At 36.3% G+C, this 23520-nt stretch overlaps 1 protein-coding gene across 5 annotated transcripts in view; it reads right to left on the bottom strand.

The window, feature by feature from the left end:
• Tenm1 (teneurin transmembrane protein 1) overlaps positions 1-23520 on the bottom strand; it is a 780422-nt gene that overhangs the window by 118953 nt on the left and 637949 nt on the right. For all 5 annotated transcript variants that reach the window (XM_040285140.2, XM_078034300.1, XM_005319330.4 and 2 more), the window contains 3 exons: positions 21265-21526; positions 19850-20117; positions 242-385 (listed from right to left, as the gene is read on the bottom strand). In XM_040285140.2, the coding sequence (XP_040141074.2) occupies positions 242-385; positions 19850-20117; positions 21265-21526 (674 nt within the window). The remainder of the gene's footprint in view (positions 1-241; positions 386-19849; positions 20118-21264; positions 21527-23520) is intronic.

The following is a 23520-nucleotide window of genomic DNA, read 5'->3' as shown; positions in this document are numbered from 1 at the left end:
AAGTAGTCCAAAGAAAGGAGAGACTGAAGATGAGAGTATTCTGATTCCTGCATAATAACACTAATTCAAAATCAAATTATAGGACTTGAAAGGAAATTTACTAACTTGGTCATCTGTATGGGGTGTTCTTAAGGTATTCTTTCTTTTGTAGTTTTCCAAGTTTTGTGCAATTAATATATATTAATATATATTAAATAACATTAGAAAAACAGTATTACTACAAGTTGAAAAAGCTGCTTACCACTTTGAGGATTCAAAATGTGATGCTTATTCAAGGACCAGCCACCTAGGTTAGAAGCATCCATTTCAAAACCCTGTAAAATGACTGTCCTTTGCTCCCAGAGAATAAAGTCAGGGCACGTCTCATATTCATATCCAACAGACACTGCAAACAAAGAGTTAAGAGCACATTAGAAAATTGTAAAATATTTGATTCATGTTCACACTGGCTGATAATTTTGTGGTTATTGCATTTAGTACTGAATTCTGATGTTGATGGCAAATGCCTTTCAACTAGCATGGTACACCTAGCATAGTATTAGTTACTCAAAAGTGATCAGTCAGTGTACACTGGATAAGTATATGGAGGCAAAAGTGAATGGATGCTGTCATTAGGCACATACATAAGTTTATGGATATTAAGTTTTATTCTGGACTTTGGGTTGGATCTGTGCTTATAAAACTGAAGAGAAGCTCTCTGCAGTATTAAGCTGTGGTAGTATAATTTCTTTCTACCTTTGTAGAAGAAGTGCAGGGAAAGCTGTTTTCTTACCTCTCTAGAGTACAAAATGTATTGGGTCACTTATACAATAACTGACTACACATACAACTAATAAAAATTGATTTGCCAAATTTATATTTTTCCTGTGCTAACTGACTGTTAGTTTGCTGAGAAGACTGAGTTTGCTTAGAGTTCTGCAAGCATAAATTTCACTTGGTGTGCATTATGTTTTGGTTTCTGCATATAGCTAACCAATGGGACATCACCCAACATTTGGCATCAATTCCTATGAAGCACAGATGTTGTGCATTAAACTTGGAACCCTGGTATGCCACTAAAATGGGAAGTGCAGAATGTGGTATCTTGGGTATCTCTGCTCCACTGAAATATGTATAGCCAAAATATACCAAGTCCTACCCATTTCCCCAGTTGGTAAACCTGCTTACCTGTTGGACTCCCAGATTTCTGTTTCTTGAATTTATAATGCTTTCTATCCTCATAATATTCTAAGCCTGAATGTACTGGCTCATTTCACTGCCTATCCCAAAGCTGCTTACCCCTTTCTGGCAGCTTAAAATGGTCTCAATTGGTCTGTCATCTGCCACTGCTTTTGAGTACCTGCCTTTACCTGACTCTTTAAATGCCCCTGGAGAGATCAGTACTTCTTTTGTCATTTAATTATGAAAACTGATAATGAAAACAGGTGCTTAAACAATGCCAGCACAATAAGTCCAAAAAATGAAAAAGAATGAAGCAAATTAGTTGTGGGTTTTGGCATGAGGTGAAGGGAACAATGGTAATTTTAGTCAAAATGATTTGTGTGTGTATGTGCATGTGTGTGCATGAGGTTACATGCACAGATAAGCCAAAAATCTTTATGAGTGTGAATACACAACTCTCCAACTTTGTGGACCATATGAGGCCAATTTTAAATCACAGATTGACTTCTTTTTGCTCTTTACTCCTTCCAAATTTATAGGATGGATCAGGGTGGTCTTCAGAGAGGTGGCCCATGTGTAGAAGAGCTCCACAAGTGGCTTAATGCTCTGCTGTCACCATCTTGAAACCCTTAATACTTTTTAGACAAAAGGTTCTATATTTTCATTTCCATTTCACTGGGGCCTATAAATTATGTAGCCAGTCAGTCCTTATGGAGATGTATTTCTATCAACCATCAACTGATGAAGACTTATGGAATGAAAACTCATTTGAATATTATTCTCAACCAAGCATTATTAGCAAAGAAGATCAGTGAGGAGAGGGATAATACTGATCATAAAATGGGAAAAAATTCTAAGTGGAAATTATTTTGAGATCATCCATGAAATGCTGTTCTTCATTAGTGTGGGTGGAAAGAGGATCTCAGAGGTAAAAATAATCTCAAAGATAATCTAGTTCAGGTCACACTTGTGGAACAAATAAATGCCATTTACAATCTCCCCAATATATCATCATAGCCCCTCTACTTTCTAAAACAGCTCAAAATAATTGGTTTTAGGCTAAGAGACAGAGAAGGCTTCAACTTTTAGATCTGCCATTAATTACCCATTGTGGGCTGAGGAAAATTATTCTTCATCTCTTGGAATTTTTTCTCATTTGGTAGGAAAGTAAGGACAGAGTGGCTAGAATTGGTGGTTCTTTGACACTTTTGGGTCAGGAAGCACTTCATTCTGAATCTGGTGAAAGAAATAGCCAATCTTCCTTGAAAACAGCAAATGCACACAAAATTATGTGTGTAATTCTGGGGGGGCTCACTGACTTCCTGAAATCCAAATAAAAATCTCATATTAAAGACCTCTGTACTAATAATGTTTTTATCCCCCATGTAGCCCTAATACTCTATGATTCTAAGCTGCATTCCTTTTAAATAATGTTTGGTAAGTTCAAGTTGAGAATCAAACTCCAAATCCAAGTAGAACATGGTAGCTTGTGTTGGAAAAGTCAGGTGGTTAGAGAGCATACCAATGGCCACGTTGGTGTGTAGAATAACATGATTTCTGCTTCTCTTGCCAACATTTAAAAGTCTTGATTAATAAATAATCACAACAACAATTACAAGTTCCCTTAAAGCCATCATCTCCTTCCCCACAGTATGCCTGGCAATTACGGGATCTGCCTTCTATATGCTGTAAGCCTGGTGAGCTCCCCTAGAATTCCTTCTCCGGAAGGTGATTGCACAGTTTTGCAAATAAGTAGTGTGCCCTGGTGACCTCTGATGGTGGTTTGGAGCCTGCTTTCTCCCTCTCAGTAATAGTTAAAGATCATTCCAACTCTGCAGCAGGAAATGCTTACATAAAGCATCAATTAAAGAGTTCTCAATGAAATGATAATGAGACATACATAGCCTTTTCACCTCCTCCTATTTGCTCTCTGAATTGCTCTCTAGTCCACAACAAAAAAGTGCATTGGCTGCAAACCCCACACTTATATTACTTTTTTCTCCCCAGTCACAGCAAACAGCAACAAGGCATCCACTTAATAAGTTCCCTCTAATTTTTATTAGATTTACTTTCTCCTGAGAAAACTCTATGAACTAATAAAGTTATAATTTATACTTAAGACTTGTCCAAAATTCCAACTGACTTTAATGAGAATGGCAGTGTGTTGGAGTATTTTTGTATGTGGCTCCTTGCTCAGAGTAACAAGGCAAGGTTTCTTTCTGACAGCAGCCCACTTTAACATAATCCTGGAACGTACATTTGGCTTATGAGAAGGCAGAAGTTTCACCCCACAGAGCTGAGCTGCTCTCCAAATGCAAAGGAACTGGCAAATACAGTAGCAACTAATCCTAGACTTCCTCTCACGGAGGCTGACTGCAATGTACTAAACGCCTACTCTTTTTTCATATAATTAAATATGGGGGAAAAAGGGTTATACTGGGGTTGGTGAGCTGAGCCTTGATACTACACTCAGATACTGTGATAGCTGAGTTTCAGCTAAGTAAGCAGAGTGGACCAGTACCATTTCTCAGGCAGCCTGTTGTCTATCACATCTGATAATCAACATAGCATAGTATAGGGCATGAACTTAGTCCCTGATACTTTGGAGTGGGGACAAATAAGACTAGTGTAATAGGAAGGAAAAATGATTCATCAACATTTCAGAAGAACTGTGGAAACTGAATAGACTGTCAGTTAGCAGGGGTAGGGAAGAAGGAGTCCTGGGCAATACAGCCCAGGGGCTGGCATAGGGAGTCATGCTGGTGTGCATATATTGGGAAGGAAGTTGAGAAAGAGTCATTAATATGGAAGAACACTTTCTCTGAGCCATGTAACCACGTCTCTTGTGATATGGATAATTTCATCTAGATTTCTATCTTCCTGTATTCTCTTCCTCACCTCCACACAGATACTAATGAAATGTTCCTTAATATATCATTAAAAAATTGCAGCCATAGACGGACAACATGCCTGTATTTTATTTATTTTTATGTGGTGTTGAGGATCGAACCCAGTGCCTAATACATGCAAGGCAAGCGTTCTGCCACTGAGCTACAACCCCAGCCCACACATATCATTTTTTCAGAGGCTTTGTCATCTGGTCAGAGAACTGCACATCTCACTTCACTATTAGTCACTTTGCAAGCATTATGCTTGTTTACAAAGAAAACTGAGTGAAATACTGTGTAGGTTGTTCCCAAAAGCCATCTGACATGGGAAAAATAACTCTGAATGTGCATTCTACTTATCAGAATAGCAGCAATTGTATGGCATGGGGACTGCAAGAAGGCTGAGGGCCACAGTGTCCTAACAACCAGTTTATGTATAAGGGCTTGGATAAGAGATTGACATTAAGTTGCCAAGGTAAAGATGCCATGCAATGAAAAGCTGATGTGTGAAATATGACATGATTAAGCAGATGATTTTCAATAGCTTCAGGCTAAGGTTTCAGAATTCATAATGGTTGCATTTATGAAGGCAACATATAATTAAAAGTAGTCTGATAGTGTGAGAAATTTACATGTTACCTTCATGAACTGGAGGTACATTTAAAAATAATTCCACGACATTGAAAGGGTAAGTAACAAGGTGAAAATCTTTTTCTCCAAAAGGAGTCATTGAATAGGGCAATAAATATTTCCCATTCTTTGAAAATACAAGATTAATACAAAAACAAAAACAACAACAGAAGAAAAAGACCTAAAGAACCAAACAAAAGACAAGGCAATAATAGACCAAGTTATGTACATAAAATGCTATCTATTAAAAACAAGTGTCAAAGTTTTTTTTCTATTTTTTTCCTATTCTCTTGTGATTTTCATAGGCTAGGATGATCCTAGAGGCTCTTTAATTTGACACAGTGACTGAAATACTTTGTTTATCTATTATTCCTAGCTTACTAAGAGTGTCAGCATCAGGTGTTAAATTTTTATCAAGTACCTTTTTAGCATTTATGAAGATATTCACATAGTTTTCTCCTTTCATGTATTAAAATGGTGAGTTATAGCAATAGATTTCTGGATGTTGTACCATTTTTGTGGTCTTAAATTAAACTCTACCTTCTTCTGATGTATTATCCTTTCAGTGAATCACTGGATTTGATTTGGTAATCCTTTACTTAGGATTTTGTTATGGTTTGGATATGAGGTGTCCTCTAAAAGCTCCTGTGTTAATGCAGAAATGTTCAGAGGTTAAATGATTGGATTACAAGAGCTATAATTTAAACAGTCCATCCTAGTTTGAATGGACTAACTGGATGATAACTCTGGGAAGGAGGGGCATGGCTAGAGGAGGTGGGGCACTAGAAGCATGCCTTGAGGATTATATATTTTGTCCCTGGCTCTTCCTGTGTTTGCTCTGCTTCCTCCTCTGCCTTCTCCTCTGCCACACAGCTCTGTCATGATGTTCTCCCTCATCTTGGGTCCAGAGCAGTGAAATTGGCCAATGATGGAATGAACCTCTGTGAGACCCCAAACCCTTTTCTTCCTCTAAGTTTTTCTTTTCAGGTATTTGTGATTAAAAAATGACTTCCACAGATCTCTACCCTAACCAATTACAAAAATAAGGGTTAAACAGGATATTGTCAAGAGTAAGAGAGTTGAATGAAAAGAAAGTATACATGGGAAAAAAATAAAAATCATTCAGGAGAGTAGCAACATTTTTGCCAAGAGATCCTGCACACAGAAACCAAATATCATGAAATTGTTTTCTGGATGCTTTGTCCAAACCTGTCTGGATAAAAGCCAACCTGGATGGCCAATTTGCCATGGAAGGTAGAGTGATGTGCTGGCTCATGTATACATTTCTAAGTGCCCTTGCGTACCTGTGTACTTTCTTCCTGGCAGGCTTACTACCCCATTGTCAGGCAAAGCAAAGGGGTCACCTTGGGCCTCTGACTGTATTTATTTGTTTATTCAGTCATTCAGTAAAAGTACAATATTTACTGAGTATCTACTATTGATAGGCACTGTGTGGGGCATTGGGGATGTGAGGATGGTCAAGATATAGTAGGACAGCAATATCCCAGGTGGAATTTACATTCTAGTGGAAAAAATTTAAAAAAAAACCCATGCACACATATACAAATAAATTGTGATGAATGTTATATGGAAAAATGTAGAGTATTATACGACAGCTTAACAAAGGGATTTAGATTGGATGGGGGGTGAGGGAAAATCTTTTTATGGGAGAAGGGGCTTACCTCATGAAGTATAGCAATACTGCATCACCTGCAAGGGAAATGTTCCAAGAACCCCCACAGGATTCCTGAAATGGTGCATAGTATTGAACTCTATATACAGTGTATTTTCCTGTGTACCCTGCAGTGCTGCCACACAGGAGTAGTTAATCTGTCCTTCCATGTTTTATGCCTTGGTATCTCCTTTGCATTATTACTCTGACACTTTGTGCTATGTAGTGTATTAGTAGCCTGGGAAAAGATAAAACCTCAAAATTCAAAATAAAGATCCTACTGAATACATATTGCTTTTACACCATTGTAAAGTTGAAAAATTGTAAGTCAAATTCATGAATTGGGGAAGAGCATTGTTGGCTAAGAGCAGCATGTGTGAAGGTCTTGATACTTGGTATCTTTGGGAAATTTAAACAAAGTCAGGGTGGCTAGAGCATCAGTTTCTTTCTACTGCTTCAAAAATAAGTGAAAAACAATAATTCACCCTACCTCCATTCATGAAAAATAAAAAATACAACAAAAGATCACTGCCCTCTAGCAGTATTTAGGCATTTTTCTTTGGATAGGGGTTTAGGAAATAAGCTCACTTCAAAAATGGACTGGCTATATTTAGAAATGATGTGATTGATGAAAGGGATGCAGTGTTATAGAAGAAAGAATAGTGCTGCTACTAAATGACTCGACATGATGTTGTCTTGTTGAGTTAACAGCATCTCCATTTACTCTTAAAAAATATCTGGTTTGAATGATAATATATGGTTACCCAATCCTGAAGGGTTATCTCCATAATACCCTCTCGGATGGGTAGGTGGAAGGGACTTCGATGCTGAAGTGGAAAATAAGTTATATGGTATGATAAATCATTTAATTTTTTCTCTTTGTTCTAGCATCTTACCAATGGCTTTCAATGTTTCATGTCTAATACAACAGACACTAGTATAGCAGTAGTATAAACGTGGATGTGTAACCAGTGTGAATCTGCAATCTGTATACGTGGTAAAAATGGGAGTTCATAACCCACTTGAATCAAATGTATGAAATATGATATGTCAAGAACTTTGTAATGTTTTGAACAACCAATAAAAAAAGAAAGTCATGATATGAAACACAATTTGTTAATTGTGGTCCAGTATATACATAGATAATTAAACAATGTTTTCCAAAACAATACTCTCTTGATGGAAGCACTTTCAGATATTCTCCATTCTATTCTGTTCTGTTCATTTTTGTTCCATTACATTCTATTCCATTATGTAAAAAAATGTGAAACCTATTTATTGAGTCAACTAGCAATCTACTAATGAGTGTGAACTGCAGTTCGAAATGGGCAGAGACCACTTGTTTATCAGTATTTGTCAGGCCCGTTTGAAAATGTTAGCAGGACCCAGGCTTTTGGAAGTCCTAGTATAACTTATCAGAAATGTTAAAATGGATACAACTCACATCTCACATTAAACATATTTCTTATGTAAGTATGAAAACTTAGTTGCAGTTACCAACCTGACATAATATTCAATTTTGCACACTTACCATTTATTAACATTGGTTTTCTAGTTTTCCTTTTATATTTTGGTACCAATAAATTTGTTTTTTAGGTTGCAAACATTTAGTAGGTCCTTGAAATACTCATATCCTTGGTCCTGTGCCTATAAAGTTGAGTGGATAAAATAGCCCCGCTCTCAGCTAACAATTATGAATTTGTGAGTGAAGAAAAATGATGAAAGATTATTTTCTCTGCTAGCTTCACTGACAGAAAGCCACTGGGGTGTTGAATTGAATATTTGATAAGGTGGGTTGGTCATTTTGGTGAGGAGAGGCAGTAGTAAAAGGCATGAGAGAATTGACTTGAAATCCCTGTTCTGTTTAAGACTTGAGGCATGTCACTTGCTCTTTCTGAACCTCAGTTTTCCCCTCTGTAAAATGAAGACCATATTAATCCTGCCTTGCCTACAAGGCAGGAATGTTATATGGATTAAAGTGAGATAATGTATGTGAAAGTACTTTGTAAATTGTAAAGCACTACCCATTTATTATTAAAATATTCAATGAATGCTATTTTTGTGGCTGCCCAGCCTGCTTAGGTTTTACTGAAGGGAAATTTATGAACACTAAAACATCATTCTCAGGAATGTTTTGTGTGCACAAAGCAACCGTAGCTTAGCACCTATTACTATTAATGTTCCCCTGTTTCTCTCTAACACGATTTAGACAGACTCCTATGTGTTGTGAACCTTTAGGAAGTCTAGTTCTCCCAGAAACACCACTCTTCTTGCCAAACTACTGTACTAAATAATTATGCAATTGTTGTTGCCAATAACCTTGAAGAAAAATAGAATTGTTTATAGCAGTGCTGCTAAAGGCGAATGGCTGATTTCCTGAACTTCCAGGACTCCAAACCACTGCAATTTAATTTAATTAAAATGAAGACCAGGCAGAATGCATTATTACACATTGATAATGTATGCAGACACAGGCGGACATAGGGAATTATTTTGACAAAATTCACATAATGGATGCAGATCAGAGGCCCTGAACAAGCCAGTTTGTCAAATTAAATAAGCCATCTCTAGAATTTTAACAGCACCATGAACTTAACAATAATGACTTTTTTACATTGTTTTGCAAGCAGCAGAGTTGGGAAAGAAACTAAATAAAATACAATGATTTCCAGACACTGTACCTTGTTTAGAGCCACAGAATAAAACACTAAGGCCAAATGATTTTAAATGCTCACATGGAGTTTTTAGCAGGGGAACCTCATTTGTGTATTAGACAACAAAATCTTTAAGCTGGATGAACTAGTGATTGTGGCTTTTGTACTGGAACCCTGGGGTGATTTTACTCTTCTTCTACTTGATCGATATTGTACTTGAATTAATCAATCTTATCAGTTGCCATTGATACTTTACCATGGAAGGAGTTCACACAACCCCTGTTGATAATTTACTCACTCTGGTAATATCCCAACTGCATAGTCTGTTTCAGTACAAAAAAAAAAACAAAACTATGGGATATTCTAGGATCTCAAGCACTCCTTTTCTCATTTTGGCTGTCCTTCAACACTTCATTCTTCTTTTGTAACATTCTAGTCCTTAGAAATCACACCAATTCTCCACAGCTGAGCTATGTGGGAAACAATATTCCCACATTTCAAACTAAACAGACATTTCAACTTAGATATTTGCCATCATTTCAAATTCAGCTTCTTTAAATTTGAACCTCATCACCTAGAAATGGATGGGTCAAGATTCATATTTAAATGTTATGAGAAAAAAGAATAGTGGAAACTTTTCTACCATAATCTTAACCAAAATCCTTGCTATAACTGGGATTAAGTTGATGTTTGTATTAGTTTCCTATTGCTGCTGAAAGGCTTCACACTATCTTAAGTTGAGGAGGTCAGAAGTTTCAAAGGGGTGTCAATAAGCAAAAATCAAGGGCCAGGGCTGTAGCTCAGTGGTAGAGCACTTGCCTAGCATGTGTGAGGCACTAGCTTTAATCTTCAGCACCACATAAAAATAAACAAACAAAATAAAGGTATTGTGTCCACAAAAAAATAAATAAATAAATAAAAGCAAAAACGAAGATGTCAGTAGGGCTGTTTTTTTTTCCAGAGTCTTTAAGAGAAAAAAAAATATTTCTTTGCCTTTTCCAGTTTCTAGTGGCCACCCATATTCCTTGTTTTGTGGCTCCCATCCCCTATTTTTAAAGCCAGCAGTGTTGTATGTCTCTGCTTTTCTTCCATAGTTATATCCTCTTGTAAATCTGATCTCCTCTTCTGTCTCTCTCTTCCACTTTAAAGGAGTCTTGGGATGATTTGGTGCCTACTTAGATAAACTAGGATAATCTCCAATCTCAAATCTAATGCTGATTAGCAATCTTAATTTCATCTGCAATCTTTTTTTTTATTGTTTTATATACTTTTTTTTTATTGGTTGTTCACAACATTACAAAGCTCTTGACATATCATATTTCATACATTAGATTGAAGTGGGTTATGAACTCCCAATTTTACCCCAAATGCAGATTGCAGAATCACGTTGGTTATACATCCACAATTTTACATAATGCCCAATTAGTAATTGTTGTATTCTGCTAACTTTCCTATCCCCTACTATCCCCCCTCCCCTCCCCTCCCCTCCCTTCTTCTCTCTCTACCCCATCTACTGTAATTCATTACTCTCCTTGTTTATTTTCCCATTCCCCTCACAACCTCTTATATGGAATTTTGAATAGCAATGAGGGTCTCCCTTCATTTCCATGCAATTTCCCTTTTCTCTCCCTTTCCCTCCCATCTCATGACTCTGTTAAATGTTAGTCTTTTCTTCCTGCTCTTCCTCCTTGCTCTGTTCATAGTTGCTCTCATTATATCAAAGAAGACATTTGGTATTTGTTTTTTAGGGATTGACTAGCTTCACTAAGCATAATCTGCTCTAGTGCCATCCATTTCCCTGCAAATTCTATGATTTTGTCATTTTTTATTGCTGCATAGTACTCCATTGTGTATAGATGCCACATTTTTTTTATCCATTCATCCATTGAAGGGCATCTGGGTTGGTTCCACAGTCTAGCTATTGTGAATTGTGCTGCTATGAACATCGATGTGGCAGCATCCCTGTAGCATGCTCTTTTAAGGTCTTCAGGGAATAGTCAGAGAAGGGCAATAGCAGGGTCAAATGGTGGTTCCATTCCCAGCTTTCCCAGGAATCTCCAAACTGCTTTCCAAATTGGCCGCACCAATTTGCAGTCCCACCAGCAATGTACAAGAGTACCCTTTTCTCCACATCCTCGCCAGCACTTGTTGTTGTTTGACTTCATAGTGGCTGCCAATCTTACTGGAGTGAGATGGTATCTTAGGGTGGTTTTGATTTGCATTTCTCTGACTGCTAGAAATGATGAGCATTTTTTCATGTACTTGTTGATTGATTGTATATCCTCCTCTGAGAAGTGTCTGTTCAGATCCTTGGCCCATTTGTTGATTGGGTTATTTGTTATCACTGTCTAATTTTTTGAGTTCTTTGTATACTCTGGATATTAGGGCTCTATCTGAAGTGTGAGGAGTAAAAATTTGTTCCCAGGATGTAGGCTCCCTATTTACCTCTCTTATTGTTTCTCTTGCTGAGAAAAAACTTTTTAGTTTAAGTAAGTCCCATTTGTTGATTCTTGTTATTAACTCTTGTGCTATGGGTGTCCTATTAAGGAATTTGGAGCCCGACCCCACAATATGTAGATCGGAGCCAACTTTTTCTTCTATCAGACGCAGAGTCTCTGATTTGATATCAAGCTCCTTGATCCATTTAGAGTTAACTTTTGTGCATGGCGAGAGGAAGGGATTCAGTTTCATTTTTTTTGCATATGGATTTCCAGTTTTCCCAACACCATTTGTTGAAGATGCTATCCTTCCTCCATTGCATGCTTTTAGCCCCTTTATCAAATATAAGATAGTTGTAACTTTGTGGATTAGTCTCTGTGTCCTCTATTCTATACCATTGGTCCACTCGCCTGTTTTGGTACCAGTACCATGCTGTTTTTGTCACTATTGCTCTGTAATATAGTATGAAATCTGGTATCGCTATACCGCCTGATTCACACTTCCTGCTTAAAATTGCTTTTGCTATTCTGGGTCTTTTATTTTTCCATATGAATTTCATGATTGCTTTATCTATTTCTTCAAGAAATGCCATTGGGATTTTGATTGGCAATAAATGAATTTTTACACTGAATGATCTGATAGCCCAACCCACTTCCTGTGTAATTGCAAGCTTTTTTCGGGGGTTTGGGGGATTGAACTCAGGGGCACTCAGCCACTGAGCCACATCCCCAGCCCTATTTTGTATTTTATTTAGATGTGCCTATATCTCTCTAGTACACTCATTTTAATTCTTTAGGATAAATATCAAGGTGTTGGATAGCTGGGCCATAAGGTGGTTCCATTTGTAGACTTTTGATGAATCTTCACACAGTTTTCCAAAGTGGTTGAACTAATTTGCAGTCCCACCAAAAATGCACCTTTTCCCTCCCATATCATTGCCAGCATTTATTGTTATGTGTATTCTTGAGGATTGCCTTTCTAACTGGAATGGGATCAAAATCTCAATGTAGTTTTGATTTGCATTTCCAAATTGCTAGAGAAGTTGAACATTTTTTCATATATTTATTGGCCATATGTATTTCTTCTTTTGAGAAATGTCTGTTTAGTTTATTTGCTAATTTTTTAAATATAAAAAGTGATTCATTTGAAATCCAAGGAGAAATATAGCAAATATAAAATTAGCTTTATTTAATTATTTTATGAGCAGGAAAATGTAACAACTAAACAATTGAACCATCATCATAAAGGAATAGTCACGAATTGCAACATAAATGTTTTAAGGATTGGGGACTTAATAATGCATCTTGTTCTACATGAATATTCTCTGTTGGAATACCTAATTCACCACATCAGTGAAAATTTTTATTTGCTGATTTTTCATCTGAGTATTTGTGGTGTTTTTTAATGTTAACTCTTTGAGTTCTTGACATATTCTGGATATTATTATTCCCCTGCTGGAGGAGAAGATGGCAAAATTTTCTCCAATTCTGTAGGCTTTCTCTTCATGCTCTTGTTTACTTTGCTATGGGGAAGCTTTTTAATTTGATGACATCCTGCTTATTGATCTTTGGTTTCATTTCTTATGCTTTAGGGGTGTTGTTAAGGAAGACAGGGCCTGCACCAACATGTTGGAATGTTAAGCCTTTGTTTTCTTCTAGCAGCTGCAGTGTTCTGGTCTAATTCCTATGTCTTTTATCCACTTTGAATTGACTTTTGTTTAGAGTGAGAAGGGTCAAATTTCATTCTTTTACATATGGATTTTTAGTTTTTCCAACACCATTTGTTTAAAATGATATATTTTAGTCAGTAAATGTTTTTCACACCTTTGTCAAGTATCAAATGATTGTATCCATGTGCACTTGTCACTGTTAACATATTGTTCATTTTCCATGTGATGTAGGATTTTTCCTTCCTTCTTTTATCATTGATTTCCAGTTTCATTCCATTATGATCAGATAAAATGCATGGTATTATCTCCACCCCTTTATATTTATTGAGGGTTGCCCTGTGGCATAATATATGGTCTATTTTTGAGAAGGATCCATGTGCTGCTGAGAAAAAAGTATATCCATTTGATGATGGTTGATATATTCTATATATGTCAGTTAAGTCTAGGTTATTGATTGCGGTATTGAGTTCTATAGTTTCCTTATTCAACTTTTGTTTGGAGGATCTGTCCAATGGTGAGAGAGGTGTGTTGAAGTCACCCATAATTATTGTGTTGTGGTCTATTTGATTCTTGAACTTGAGGAGAATTTGTTTTATGAATGTCGCAGCGCCATTATTAGGTGCATAAATATTGATAATTGTTATGTCTTGTTGGTGAATGGTTCCTTTTAACAGTATATAATGTCCTTCTTTATCCCTTTTGATTAACTTAGTCTTGAAGTCGATTTTATTCGATATGAGGATGGCCACCCCTGCTTGCTTACGAGGACCGTGTGCGTGGTATATTTTTTCCCATCCTTTCACCTTCAGCCTGTGTATGTCTTTTCCAATCAGATGTGTCTCCTGGAGGCAGCATATTGTTGGATTTGTTTTTTTAATCCATGATAACAGCCTATGTCGCTTTATTCGAGAGTTTAAGCCATTAACATTCAGAGTTACTATTGATATATGGTTTGTACTTCCATCCATGTTTGATTATTTATCCTTTTTTTAAAAAAAAATTTAGTTTGTTTCTCCATGATTATTTTTCCCCTCGCCCTCTGTCTTTACCGAGGCACTTCCCTCTGGTGGTTTTGGTTATTGTTTTTCATTTCTTCCTCGTGTAGTGTTTTGCTCAAAATGCTTTGCAATGCTGGTTTTCTGGCTGCAAATTCTTTTAACTTTTGTTTATCATGAAAGATTTTTATTTCGTTGTCATACCTGAAGCTTAATTTTGCTGGATACAGAATTCTTGGTTGGCATCCATTGTCTTTCAGTGTTTGAAATACATTGTTCCATGACCTTCTTGCTTTCAGTGTCTGAGATGAAAAATCCGTTGTTAACCTTATTGGTTTACCCCTGAATGTAATCTGTCTCCTTTCTCTTGTAGCTTTTAATATTTTCTCTTTGTTCTGTATATTGGATATCTTCATAACAATGTGTCTTGGCGTTGGTCTACTGTGATTTTGTGTGCTCGGTGTCCTGTATGCATCTTCAATTTGTATATCTGTTTCCTTTTTTATTTCTGGAAAGTTTTCTGTAATTATTTCATTCAGCAGGTTACTCATTCCCTTGGTTTGAATCTCTGTACCTTCTTCTATCCCAATGACTCGTAAGTTTGGCTTTTTTATGTTATCCCATAACTTTTGGATGTTTTTCTCGTGATTTTTTACCTGCCTTTCTGAGTTGGCTAGACTCTTTTCAAGATGAAATAATTTGTCTTCATTATCTGACGTTCTGGCTTCTACTTGCTCCACTCTGTTAGTGATACTCTCAATTGAGTTTTTAATTTGGTTTATAGTTTCCTTCATTTCTAAGATTATGGTTTGATTCTTTTTTATAATCTCTATCTCCTGATAAAGGTGCTTAACTTCTTCTTTTATCTGTTTGTGTAATACATTCTCAATGTGTTCTTTCGCTGCTTGAATTTGCTGTCTCGTATCCTCTTTAAGGTTCCATTCCATCTGTCTAAGGTGTTCCTTGAGTTCTTTATATGACCATTTTTCTGATGACTCTAAGTCCTCCTGAATATTTAGGCTGTCCTGCATTGTTTGTACTCCTTTTCTTCCTTGCTTTTTGAAGCTGCTCATGCAATCTTTTTTTGTTTGTTTTGTTTTCTTTTTCTTTAGTATTGGGGATGGAGCCCAGGGCTTCACACATGCTAGGTAAGTACTCAACCACTGAGCTATATCTCCAGCTCATCTGCAATCTTAATTCTCTTTTGGCATGCAACATAACTTATTCATAGGTTACAAGGATGGACATTTTTAGGGCAGTGGGCTACTATTTTTCCTACTGAATAGCTACACTTAGATTTTGAACTTAAAACAATCTGAGAAGTGTCATGTATAGCACCATTGTTAATATCTGGTGGAAAATTTAGTCTATCTCTACCTATATCAGTTAAGTGACTATAAAACATTTCGAGGAGTACAAATACATGTTTGCTTATTTGTTCAGAGTCAATCATAGATATTAAGATATCAACTTAATGGTCACATATTTGATACGTTTGTCTCTAGCTATTTATCACTTGAAATTTCTATTGCCATCTTCAGAATGGTAAATTCATCTTGCCACCTGTTCAAAATGCTTTACCATTGTCAGAAAATTCTCTTAGTCTCCATGGAGATGGTGATGAAGACTAGGTAGTAAATAAAATCCATTTAACCATTAATTCATTAATTCATGATTAAGGTACCAGGGACATTTTCTACAAGGCAAATAATCTATATTTCAGCCTAGGTAGTACTTGTGCAATTATTTTGTCTGTTTTACTCAGGAACTTTGCCAGTTTTCTTTTTATACCCTAAAAATATGTCTATCAAGTGTATAGAAAAATATTTTAAACTCCTGCTTTGGCTATTTCTGAGTGGATCCATTATATTTTGCTTTTATTACGTTATTAGCTTTAAAAAGAAAACCAGCAACATATATTTTAACATTTTAATCAAGGCCATTTTATAGTCAGAATGCTTGAGAACATTTTGAGCAGGAACATAATTTTAGAAATAAGAAGTAAATGAACACCCATAGGCAAACAATAGGAATGGAGTTTTCACTATCCCATGTCCATACCAGAAAGTCTTTGTTTATGTCTGTAGTTTAGAAGTTTACTCAATTATCCATAAACATATTAGAGACTAAGTCATTGAGGGTGGTTATCTAGAATAAGGAGGAAGATTTAGAATCTTTAGCACTGGAGGTATTTATAAGAAGAGATGTAATACATCTTATGTATAAAGTGAGCTTGATTAAAGAGTGCAGCCACTTTGGGAGAACAGTTTGGTAGTTCTTCAGTAATTTAAACATAGAATTACCATATAACCCAGTAGTTTCACTTCTAAATATATACTCCAAAGAACTGAAAACAGGTATTGAAATACTTTTTTTAAAAAAATATTTTTTTAGACATTTATGGGCCTTTATTTTGTTCATTCATTTATATGTGGTGCTAAGAATCAAACCCAGTGCTTCACACATGCTAGGCAAGTGCTCTACCACTGAGCCACAACCCCAGTCCCTGAAATAAATACTTTGATACAAATGTTTGTGGTAGCACTATTCAAAATAGCCAAAAGGTTAAAAAAAAAGTCTCAATGTCCAAGAGTTGATAAATGGGCAAACAAATGGCACATCCATACAAAACAGTTGTTGTTCAATCTCAAAAAAGAATGAAATATAGAATATGCTATCAGATGGATAAGCCTTGGGAATGCTTAGTCAAGTGAAAGAAGCCAGATACACAGAAATATACCCCATATATTATGATACTGTTTGTTTAGGAAATCCAGAATATGTAAATCTATAAAGATAGAAAGGATATTAGTAGATTCTAGGGCTGAGGGGTGGCAAAGGAGTGACTGCTAATATGTATGGGGTTACTCTGTAGAGTGGTGGAGAAAATGTTCCAGAATCAGATATTGGTGATGGCTGTACAACCTTGTGAATTGTACCAAATTGTACACATTGAATAGGTGAACTTTGTGGTATGCAAATTATATCTCAATAATGCTATTATATTAAAAAGTTCCATTGCATTTATGTAAGCTTTAGCAAGAAATGACTGCTAGATATGTACTACTCAACTTTTCACAAGGACATTGGGTAACTTTGTAAGTGTTATAACTTAAGAAAAAAAGTAAACCAAACAGAAACACTTCCCCCGTGCTAGCAAGATTCTAAGGAGGCTCATAAAGAATTAGAAGACAAAGACTTATAGAGGAGAACTGAGAGGAATTGGGCTTATTCTGCCTAGTGAAGCAAATGCTACAAAATAATATCCTGGAAAGAAGAACATGAGGCTGAATGTACATCAGAGTCCCATATCAGTATTTGCTGCACAGATTTTGAATGAAGGTGTGGGCACAGTTAAGGGAATCCACTGGGAGGCCTTCTGTGCTTGCAGGAGCAAGAGGAGGGATGATGGTATAGAAGAATTAAGAGAGCATGGAGATGTACAGTATGAGCTGCTGTCTGCTAATGTCATCAATGGCAGAAGTACAGTAAAGCAGGAGAAAAGATAAATACCCTGACTTTGCTCTTCTACTCTGCAGAATCCAAATGGTGCCACCCATTGACCAAATCATATGGAAAGTCAGAGAGCAAAGGCATCTAGGCAGTGTAGTGCATAGAAGCCAACATCTCAGCACCCGGGAAGGGGCAAATAACAGCTGTGTGTGTGTGTTGTGAGGCAGTGCAGAGGGGAAACAGGAAATGAGTAGCACAGAGTGCCTGCCACTATATCAGTGGCCATCTTCATACAGCAAGTGAGCTAAAAAACACTTGCATAGGCTCCATGCTTTGTATCATGTTATTGCAATACCCTGGCCATAGCAACATTGATGAAAACAATACTAGCAGCCAACATCTGTTGAGTGCTTACAAGATGCCAGGTACTTTAAATTAGTTATCTAATTGTCATATAATAATGGTATTATGAATAGCATTATCTTTATGATACCCATCTTATAGTGGATAAAATGTGGCACTTCAGAGTTGAGGCAATTTTCCTAATGTTACATAGCTAGTAAGTAGAGAAGGGAATATTTGAACCCTGGGATGAAGCTTAGTTCCCAAATTGTTCTCTTAACTATTACATTTACTTGCATAGGGACTAAACAGGGCTCTGTTGGGTGGCCTGCAACCTCATTGGTAGTTGGTTTAATGGTAGAGTTCTGCCTTACAGAGTTATTCCACGCTGTATGTTGACACACTGCTATATTCTCTCTAAAAAGAATATGAATATAAGAGCACATCAGCTAACTTAAGTCAGTGAAGAGCTGAGAGAAAAAAAAGGGGTAGTTGTATGACAGAAGAGATGCGCCATCATATGACTGAGTAATTACCCTGGGAAGCAGTAGACTTTTACTATAGAAGGGACAACTAGAACTGTTACTGGGATGACAGAGCAGCTGCTGGTCTACTAGAAGAACAATGTATCCTGAACAAGGCTATAATTCTAGACATTTGCCTGGGAAGCTGCTGTTGATATTTCTTACTTTTCCTTATGTATTTACATTAACTCTCCATTAAGTGAGGAAATCTGAACCTGTCTATGTTCCCTGCAATCCAATAAAGTCCAAGAGAGATGAGTTATTTAAATATATGAAGGTCTTCAAGGCAGAGAAAGATCACCTGTCTTTTTTTGTCTCTCCACATTTTCCTCTGAAACAGAGAGGAAATTGACATACTGTACTCTAGGAAACATAGGTCAGTTAAATGGGAGTTGTATCATGATAGACACTTCCAAGGGAAGATGTGAAAACAGCTCCTCTGGAGAGCTTTAAAATAGGCTTATCATCTGTCCAAGGGTGGTTTCCATGAGTTACTGCCTGAAGGTACGAGGATCAATGGCTCCCAACTGCAGGTCCACAGACCTGTATCCAGTCCTTCAGGAAGTTTTCACTGCCTTCTACAGAGTAAAAGAAATAAACACTTTGGTGTCAACCTTTCTGCCTCTCTCTGTGTCCGTGTTAGATTGCTACCATCATTTCTTAAGACAGACTGTTTTGCTTTGTTTTTAGTGTTAAGATATACTTCCTTTATGAAATTATAGAAGTCATAGGACACAGTAGATTATAGTGATGTTTCTTAATTTAAAAAATAGTCTTATTTAGCAATGTAAGAAAAACTGGCAAATCTGTTTCAGACTCATTTTTATAAAAATGTCATTTGTTTGAGAGAATTAAGTATCTAAAACCTGTGGGCCCAAAGGACCTGTTAAGATCCCTGCTGTCTATAAGATTCTAGGTTTTGAAGTCTTGAGATTATAGAAAATCAAAAGGAAAAGAAAGGCAGGATGATTTTTTATTTAACCTATTGAAGTAACAAGTTAATGGAGTCTACCATCTTCAACATAAAAGATAATATGTGAAGATGCCTATAAGTTAGAATTTTGTAGTTTCTAAGTGGAAATGACAGTCTAAATGTCAAATCTAAAAACATGGCCTAAAGAACGCCACACCAAAGGTCACAGTTAGAAGGCAACATTCAGCTCTAGAGACAGTTACAAGTCAGAAATTGTGTGATTCCACAGTTTGTAGCCACCATGAAAGGTGAACTAAAATCATTTTGAAGTAAAAATGTATCAAAAGGGAACACTAAACAGGCCCAAAGGGAGTATTTAAATAAAAAAAGTCTTAGATAATTTAAAAAGAAGAAAATCAATAATTATTCCAAATACAAATTAATATGCAACTAGTATTTTCTGTTATAAGCATAACACTGCTATTTACATTAGAATAAGTTCAACATACCCAAAGCTTCTGCCAGGCCCCAAACTTTCTGTCCATAGATGTCGGTCTTATTCCAGGCAAATGTGTAGACAAGATTAATTGCAGCAGGGAACCACTTCTGTGTGAGTCTCCCTTCTACAGCCACTGTGAGGTGTACTTTAATCATCCCCACAGGAATTGTTGAATGTGTCAGAAGGATCCGTAGCAGAGTTTTATACCCAGGAGTTCGGCTGCTCAGGTAACTTAGCCTCACAAAACTGGAAGGAATGGGGATTTCCTCCTGTACAACCTGAAAGAAAAAAAAATGTCCAGATGGCTTTAATGAATGGTCACAGGTGGATGAAGATGTTGCATGCTTTGTTATCTGAAACATGCTAAGAGATAGAGCCTAATGGGATCTATGGATGGCAAGCCACTTTTTCCCAGATCATGTGACCATGGTTTCAAATTTTGTACCAAATCTACACGGGAAAAGACATTCAGCAAAACTTAGGGACTGCTCTCACTTTTCTCCTTCCAGGGAAGACTATGTAAAGAACAATTTCAGTTTTTTAAAATTTTGACAGTGTTCCAAAAATTGCTTGGTAGGAGTTGGAAAAGATCATACTGCCGAATGTCAAGCAATTCAGTGCTATGAGTTCCATTAAAGAGAGTCTCTTTACTTACATATACATACTCAAAATCTTGTTTGGTGTTAAATCATATATCACAAACCCATTGTCATAATCCTTACCCAGGCTAGGCTCTCTAAGAGGAAAGACTCCAGAAGCAGGCCCAGCAAGTGATATTTTGTGACAGAGATTGTAGTATCCCTAGAATTAATCTTTATTGATGTCATCAAATTTATTTATTTATTTTTGGAACTCTGTTATGTTTCTGAGGTAAACTTTTTTTAATCAAACATATTTTTGTACAACCACAACAATGGGAAGTTATACTCCATGTATGCATAAGATGTCAGAATACATTCTTCTGTCATGTATAACTAAAAAGAACAAATAAAATTTAAAAAAAATCTTTTGGGAACATATTTCTTTAAGTTGGTACTTGTGAGCGAGAAGCAAATAACTCCCATTACTTCCTCTTCAAATTTTATACTAAACATTAGTCTCAGAGTGAAAATACTTTTGTTCTTTTTTTTTCCCCCATTGGTGATTCTTTAGAGTATAGTATTCATTAAGTCAAAGTCGAGGGTTTAATTCTCATAACAGCTAATTTACCTTGCTGTTTCATGGACATAGATAGTACCCTAAGGCCCTGGCCAATCACCTTGCAAATGTGTATTGGAGAAACTGCATTTGGAGGTCTTTCTTGAAAAATGAAGGGCTACATGTTATAGGGCTAGCAGGAACCAAAGGAAAATAAATTAAGCAATTATATAATGTTGACCATTCCATGATACTGTGGCTTTACACATCCAAGGCCAATATACTCACCTGTAGCTCAGGAACAATTGTTCCCCTTTCTGGACAGGACCCTCCAAATGATGTTAGCGGTGAAGGAAGAACTATAGGGTTTGGGCTCACAAAATTGGAGATATCACAGGATGGTGGATCTGGAACAACTCTCTGCATGATTACTTTCTCTACCACAACAAACTGATTCCAAGGTAACCAGAGTGTCCTCTTTTCAGACAGGAATGGTGAACGGTCAAAGATTAAGATGACAGAAATGCCACCAATGGCCACAAGGTCAAAGCTGAGAAGGAAAAAATACAAGACAATGTCAACCAAATGAATAAACAAAATAAAATTAAAGTTGGGAGCATGCTTCCCTTGTGTTGATTGTGGTAAAGGTTTAATGACAGTTTATATATATCAAAACTTATCAAATTATATAGTTCAAATATGTGTAGTTTATTGCATATCAATTACACCTCAATAAAGCTGTTTAAAAGTAAAAAACAAAATTAAAGTTAAAATAGGTTAATTTTAGTGCCCTTTCCTTCTTTTGAGACTCAATTATGTCCATTTGTATTTTCTATCTTACAAATTCCTTCCAGCTAAATATTAATTCCATGGATGACTTCTTTTCATTATCCAGTAGACCTCTGAGAAGAAATTCCTTACCACCAGTTGATATCCACCCAGAATTCATAAACCAATTTTAATACTATCTTAAAATAACTGCATGCATTTCTAAAAAGCCAAAACTGACATTGCTGCTCTCCCTTGTGCTAAAATTAACAGAAAGATGACCATTTAATATTCAGCAGCATCTTTAATATAATGCATTATTCATCCTCAAAAAAATTATAATGAACATAAGAAAAGTAAAGAGGCAAAAGGTTAAATATCTTGTTCAGGGTCACAAACGTGGTGTCAGAAACCAGACAGTGTCTTTGAGATAACTTTTGGAGAAAGACACCAGCAGAGGAAAATTATTTAGTGAAATTTGCTTGAACTATAGCATGCATGAACCAGCCACATCTGACAACCCCCTTTGGCTTGCTATTCTGCCTGAATCCCCGAATCCCATATTTAGGATTTCTGGTTTGCTCCAGTATGACTCTAAGCTTCCTTTTGTAAGACAGCCTATAATGGACCCTGCTTATCTCTGCCAACGACTCTTTCTGTAACTGACAAAGCAAGTCTACCTCTCCTGTAAGCCATCTCTGTCCATTTGTAGAAGTGGTCTCTGACAAGACTATTGTATTGGAGCATAAAAGACTCAGATTTTAGTTCATTCTACACTAGATGGTTCTACCTTCCTTCTCTTTTAAGTATAATGATGTCTTTGAGATAATGTACTTGAGAGCATTCAAAAAGATAAAATACTATATGAAAGTAAGATAATGATAAATTATTATCATTTATATCTTAAAAATGGATAAAGGGCAATATGATGCTCCTTAAAATTCAAAGCAACGTAAATCCACAGGAGAGCGATGTAAGCATTTCCCTGCATTAAAAAAGATCTTTCAGTAAAACACTTCTTCAATGATAAAAAGCTCTGATAGGGAATCAGACTTAATTATGGACATCTCATCACTCCCTTTCTATGACATTTATTATATTTATTATAGTATTACACATCATCTCTTGTTGCAGAAATCTTCCAGGTAAAGATAAATGGACAGTAACAAAGGATGGATAACACTGTATTTTTTATTGTTGCTTTTTCAGTGAAGTAGCAGCAATATTAAGGCAGTTTCCAAAAAGAGGATTTCAAGAAATGCGTTAGCTTCAGAAAACAATCTAGGTTTGAACTAAAAAAGAAAAACCAAATGGCTTATTGTTTAAGACAAAGAAGCTGAATTCATTACAATAAGGGAGCAGTTTAAGACAAGTGTAGTGGGGAAAATCCAACACTGCTTGTCAGGAAGCCTTTCCTTTAGTTCACCTTCTACATAGATTTAATTGTGTCCTTGGGCAAGTTTATTGGCTTTGCCCAAACATTCACTCTTGAGTTCTTAAAACTAAAGGGTTTATTTATTTAAAAACAAAAAACCAAACACAAACACAAAACTAAACTATTCAAACAAGAACATCTGTATCTGAGAATTATTCTCTACTTGTAGAAAGATTATCTAGGCTGGGCAGTCATTTGTTTTGTGGGCATCATGTATTATTTGGCTTCATATATATCAGAGTTCAAATCTCAGCTCTATCATATTAACTTTGTGTCTTTGGATTAATTATTTAACCTCCATAAACTGCAGTTTTCTTTCTATTTTTAAAATTTTCTTTTAG

This window comes from Ictidomys tridecemlineatus, chromosome X (genome assembly GCF_052094955.1).
Source record: "Ictidomys tridecemlineatus isolate mIctTri1 chromosome X, mIctTri1.hap1, whole genome shotgun sequence".
NCBI lineage: Eukaryota > Metazoa > Chordata > Mammalia > Rodentia > Sciuridae > Ictidomys > Ictidomys tridecemlineatus.
The sequence above is the reverse complement of the archived record's forward strand: the minus strand, read 5'-3'. Positions and strand labels throughout refer to the sequence as shown.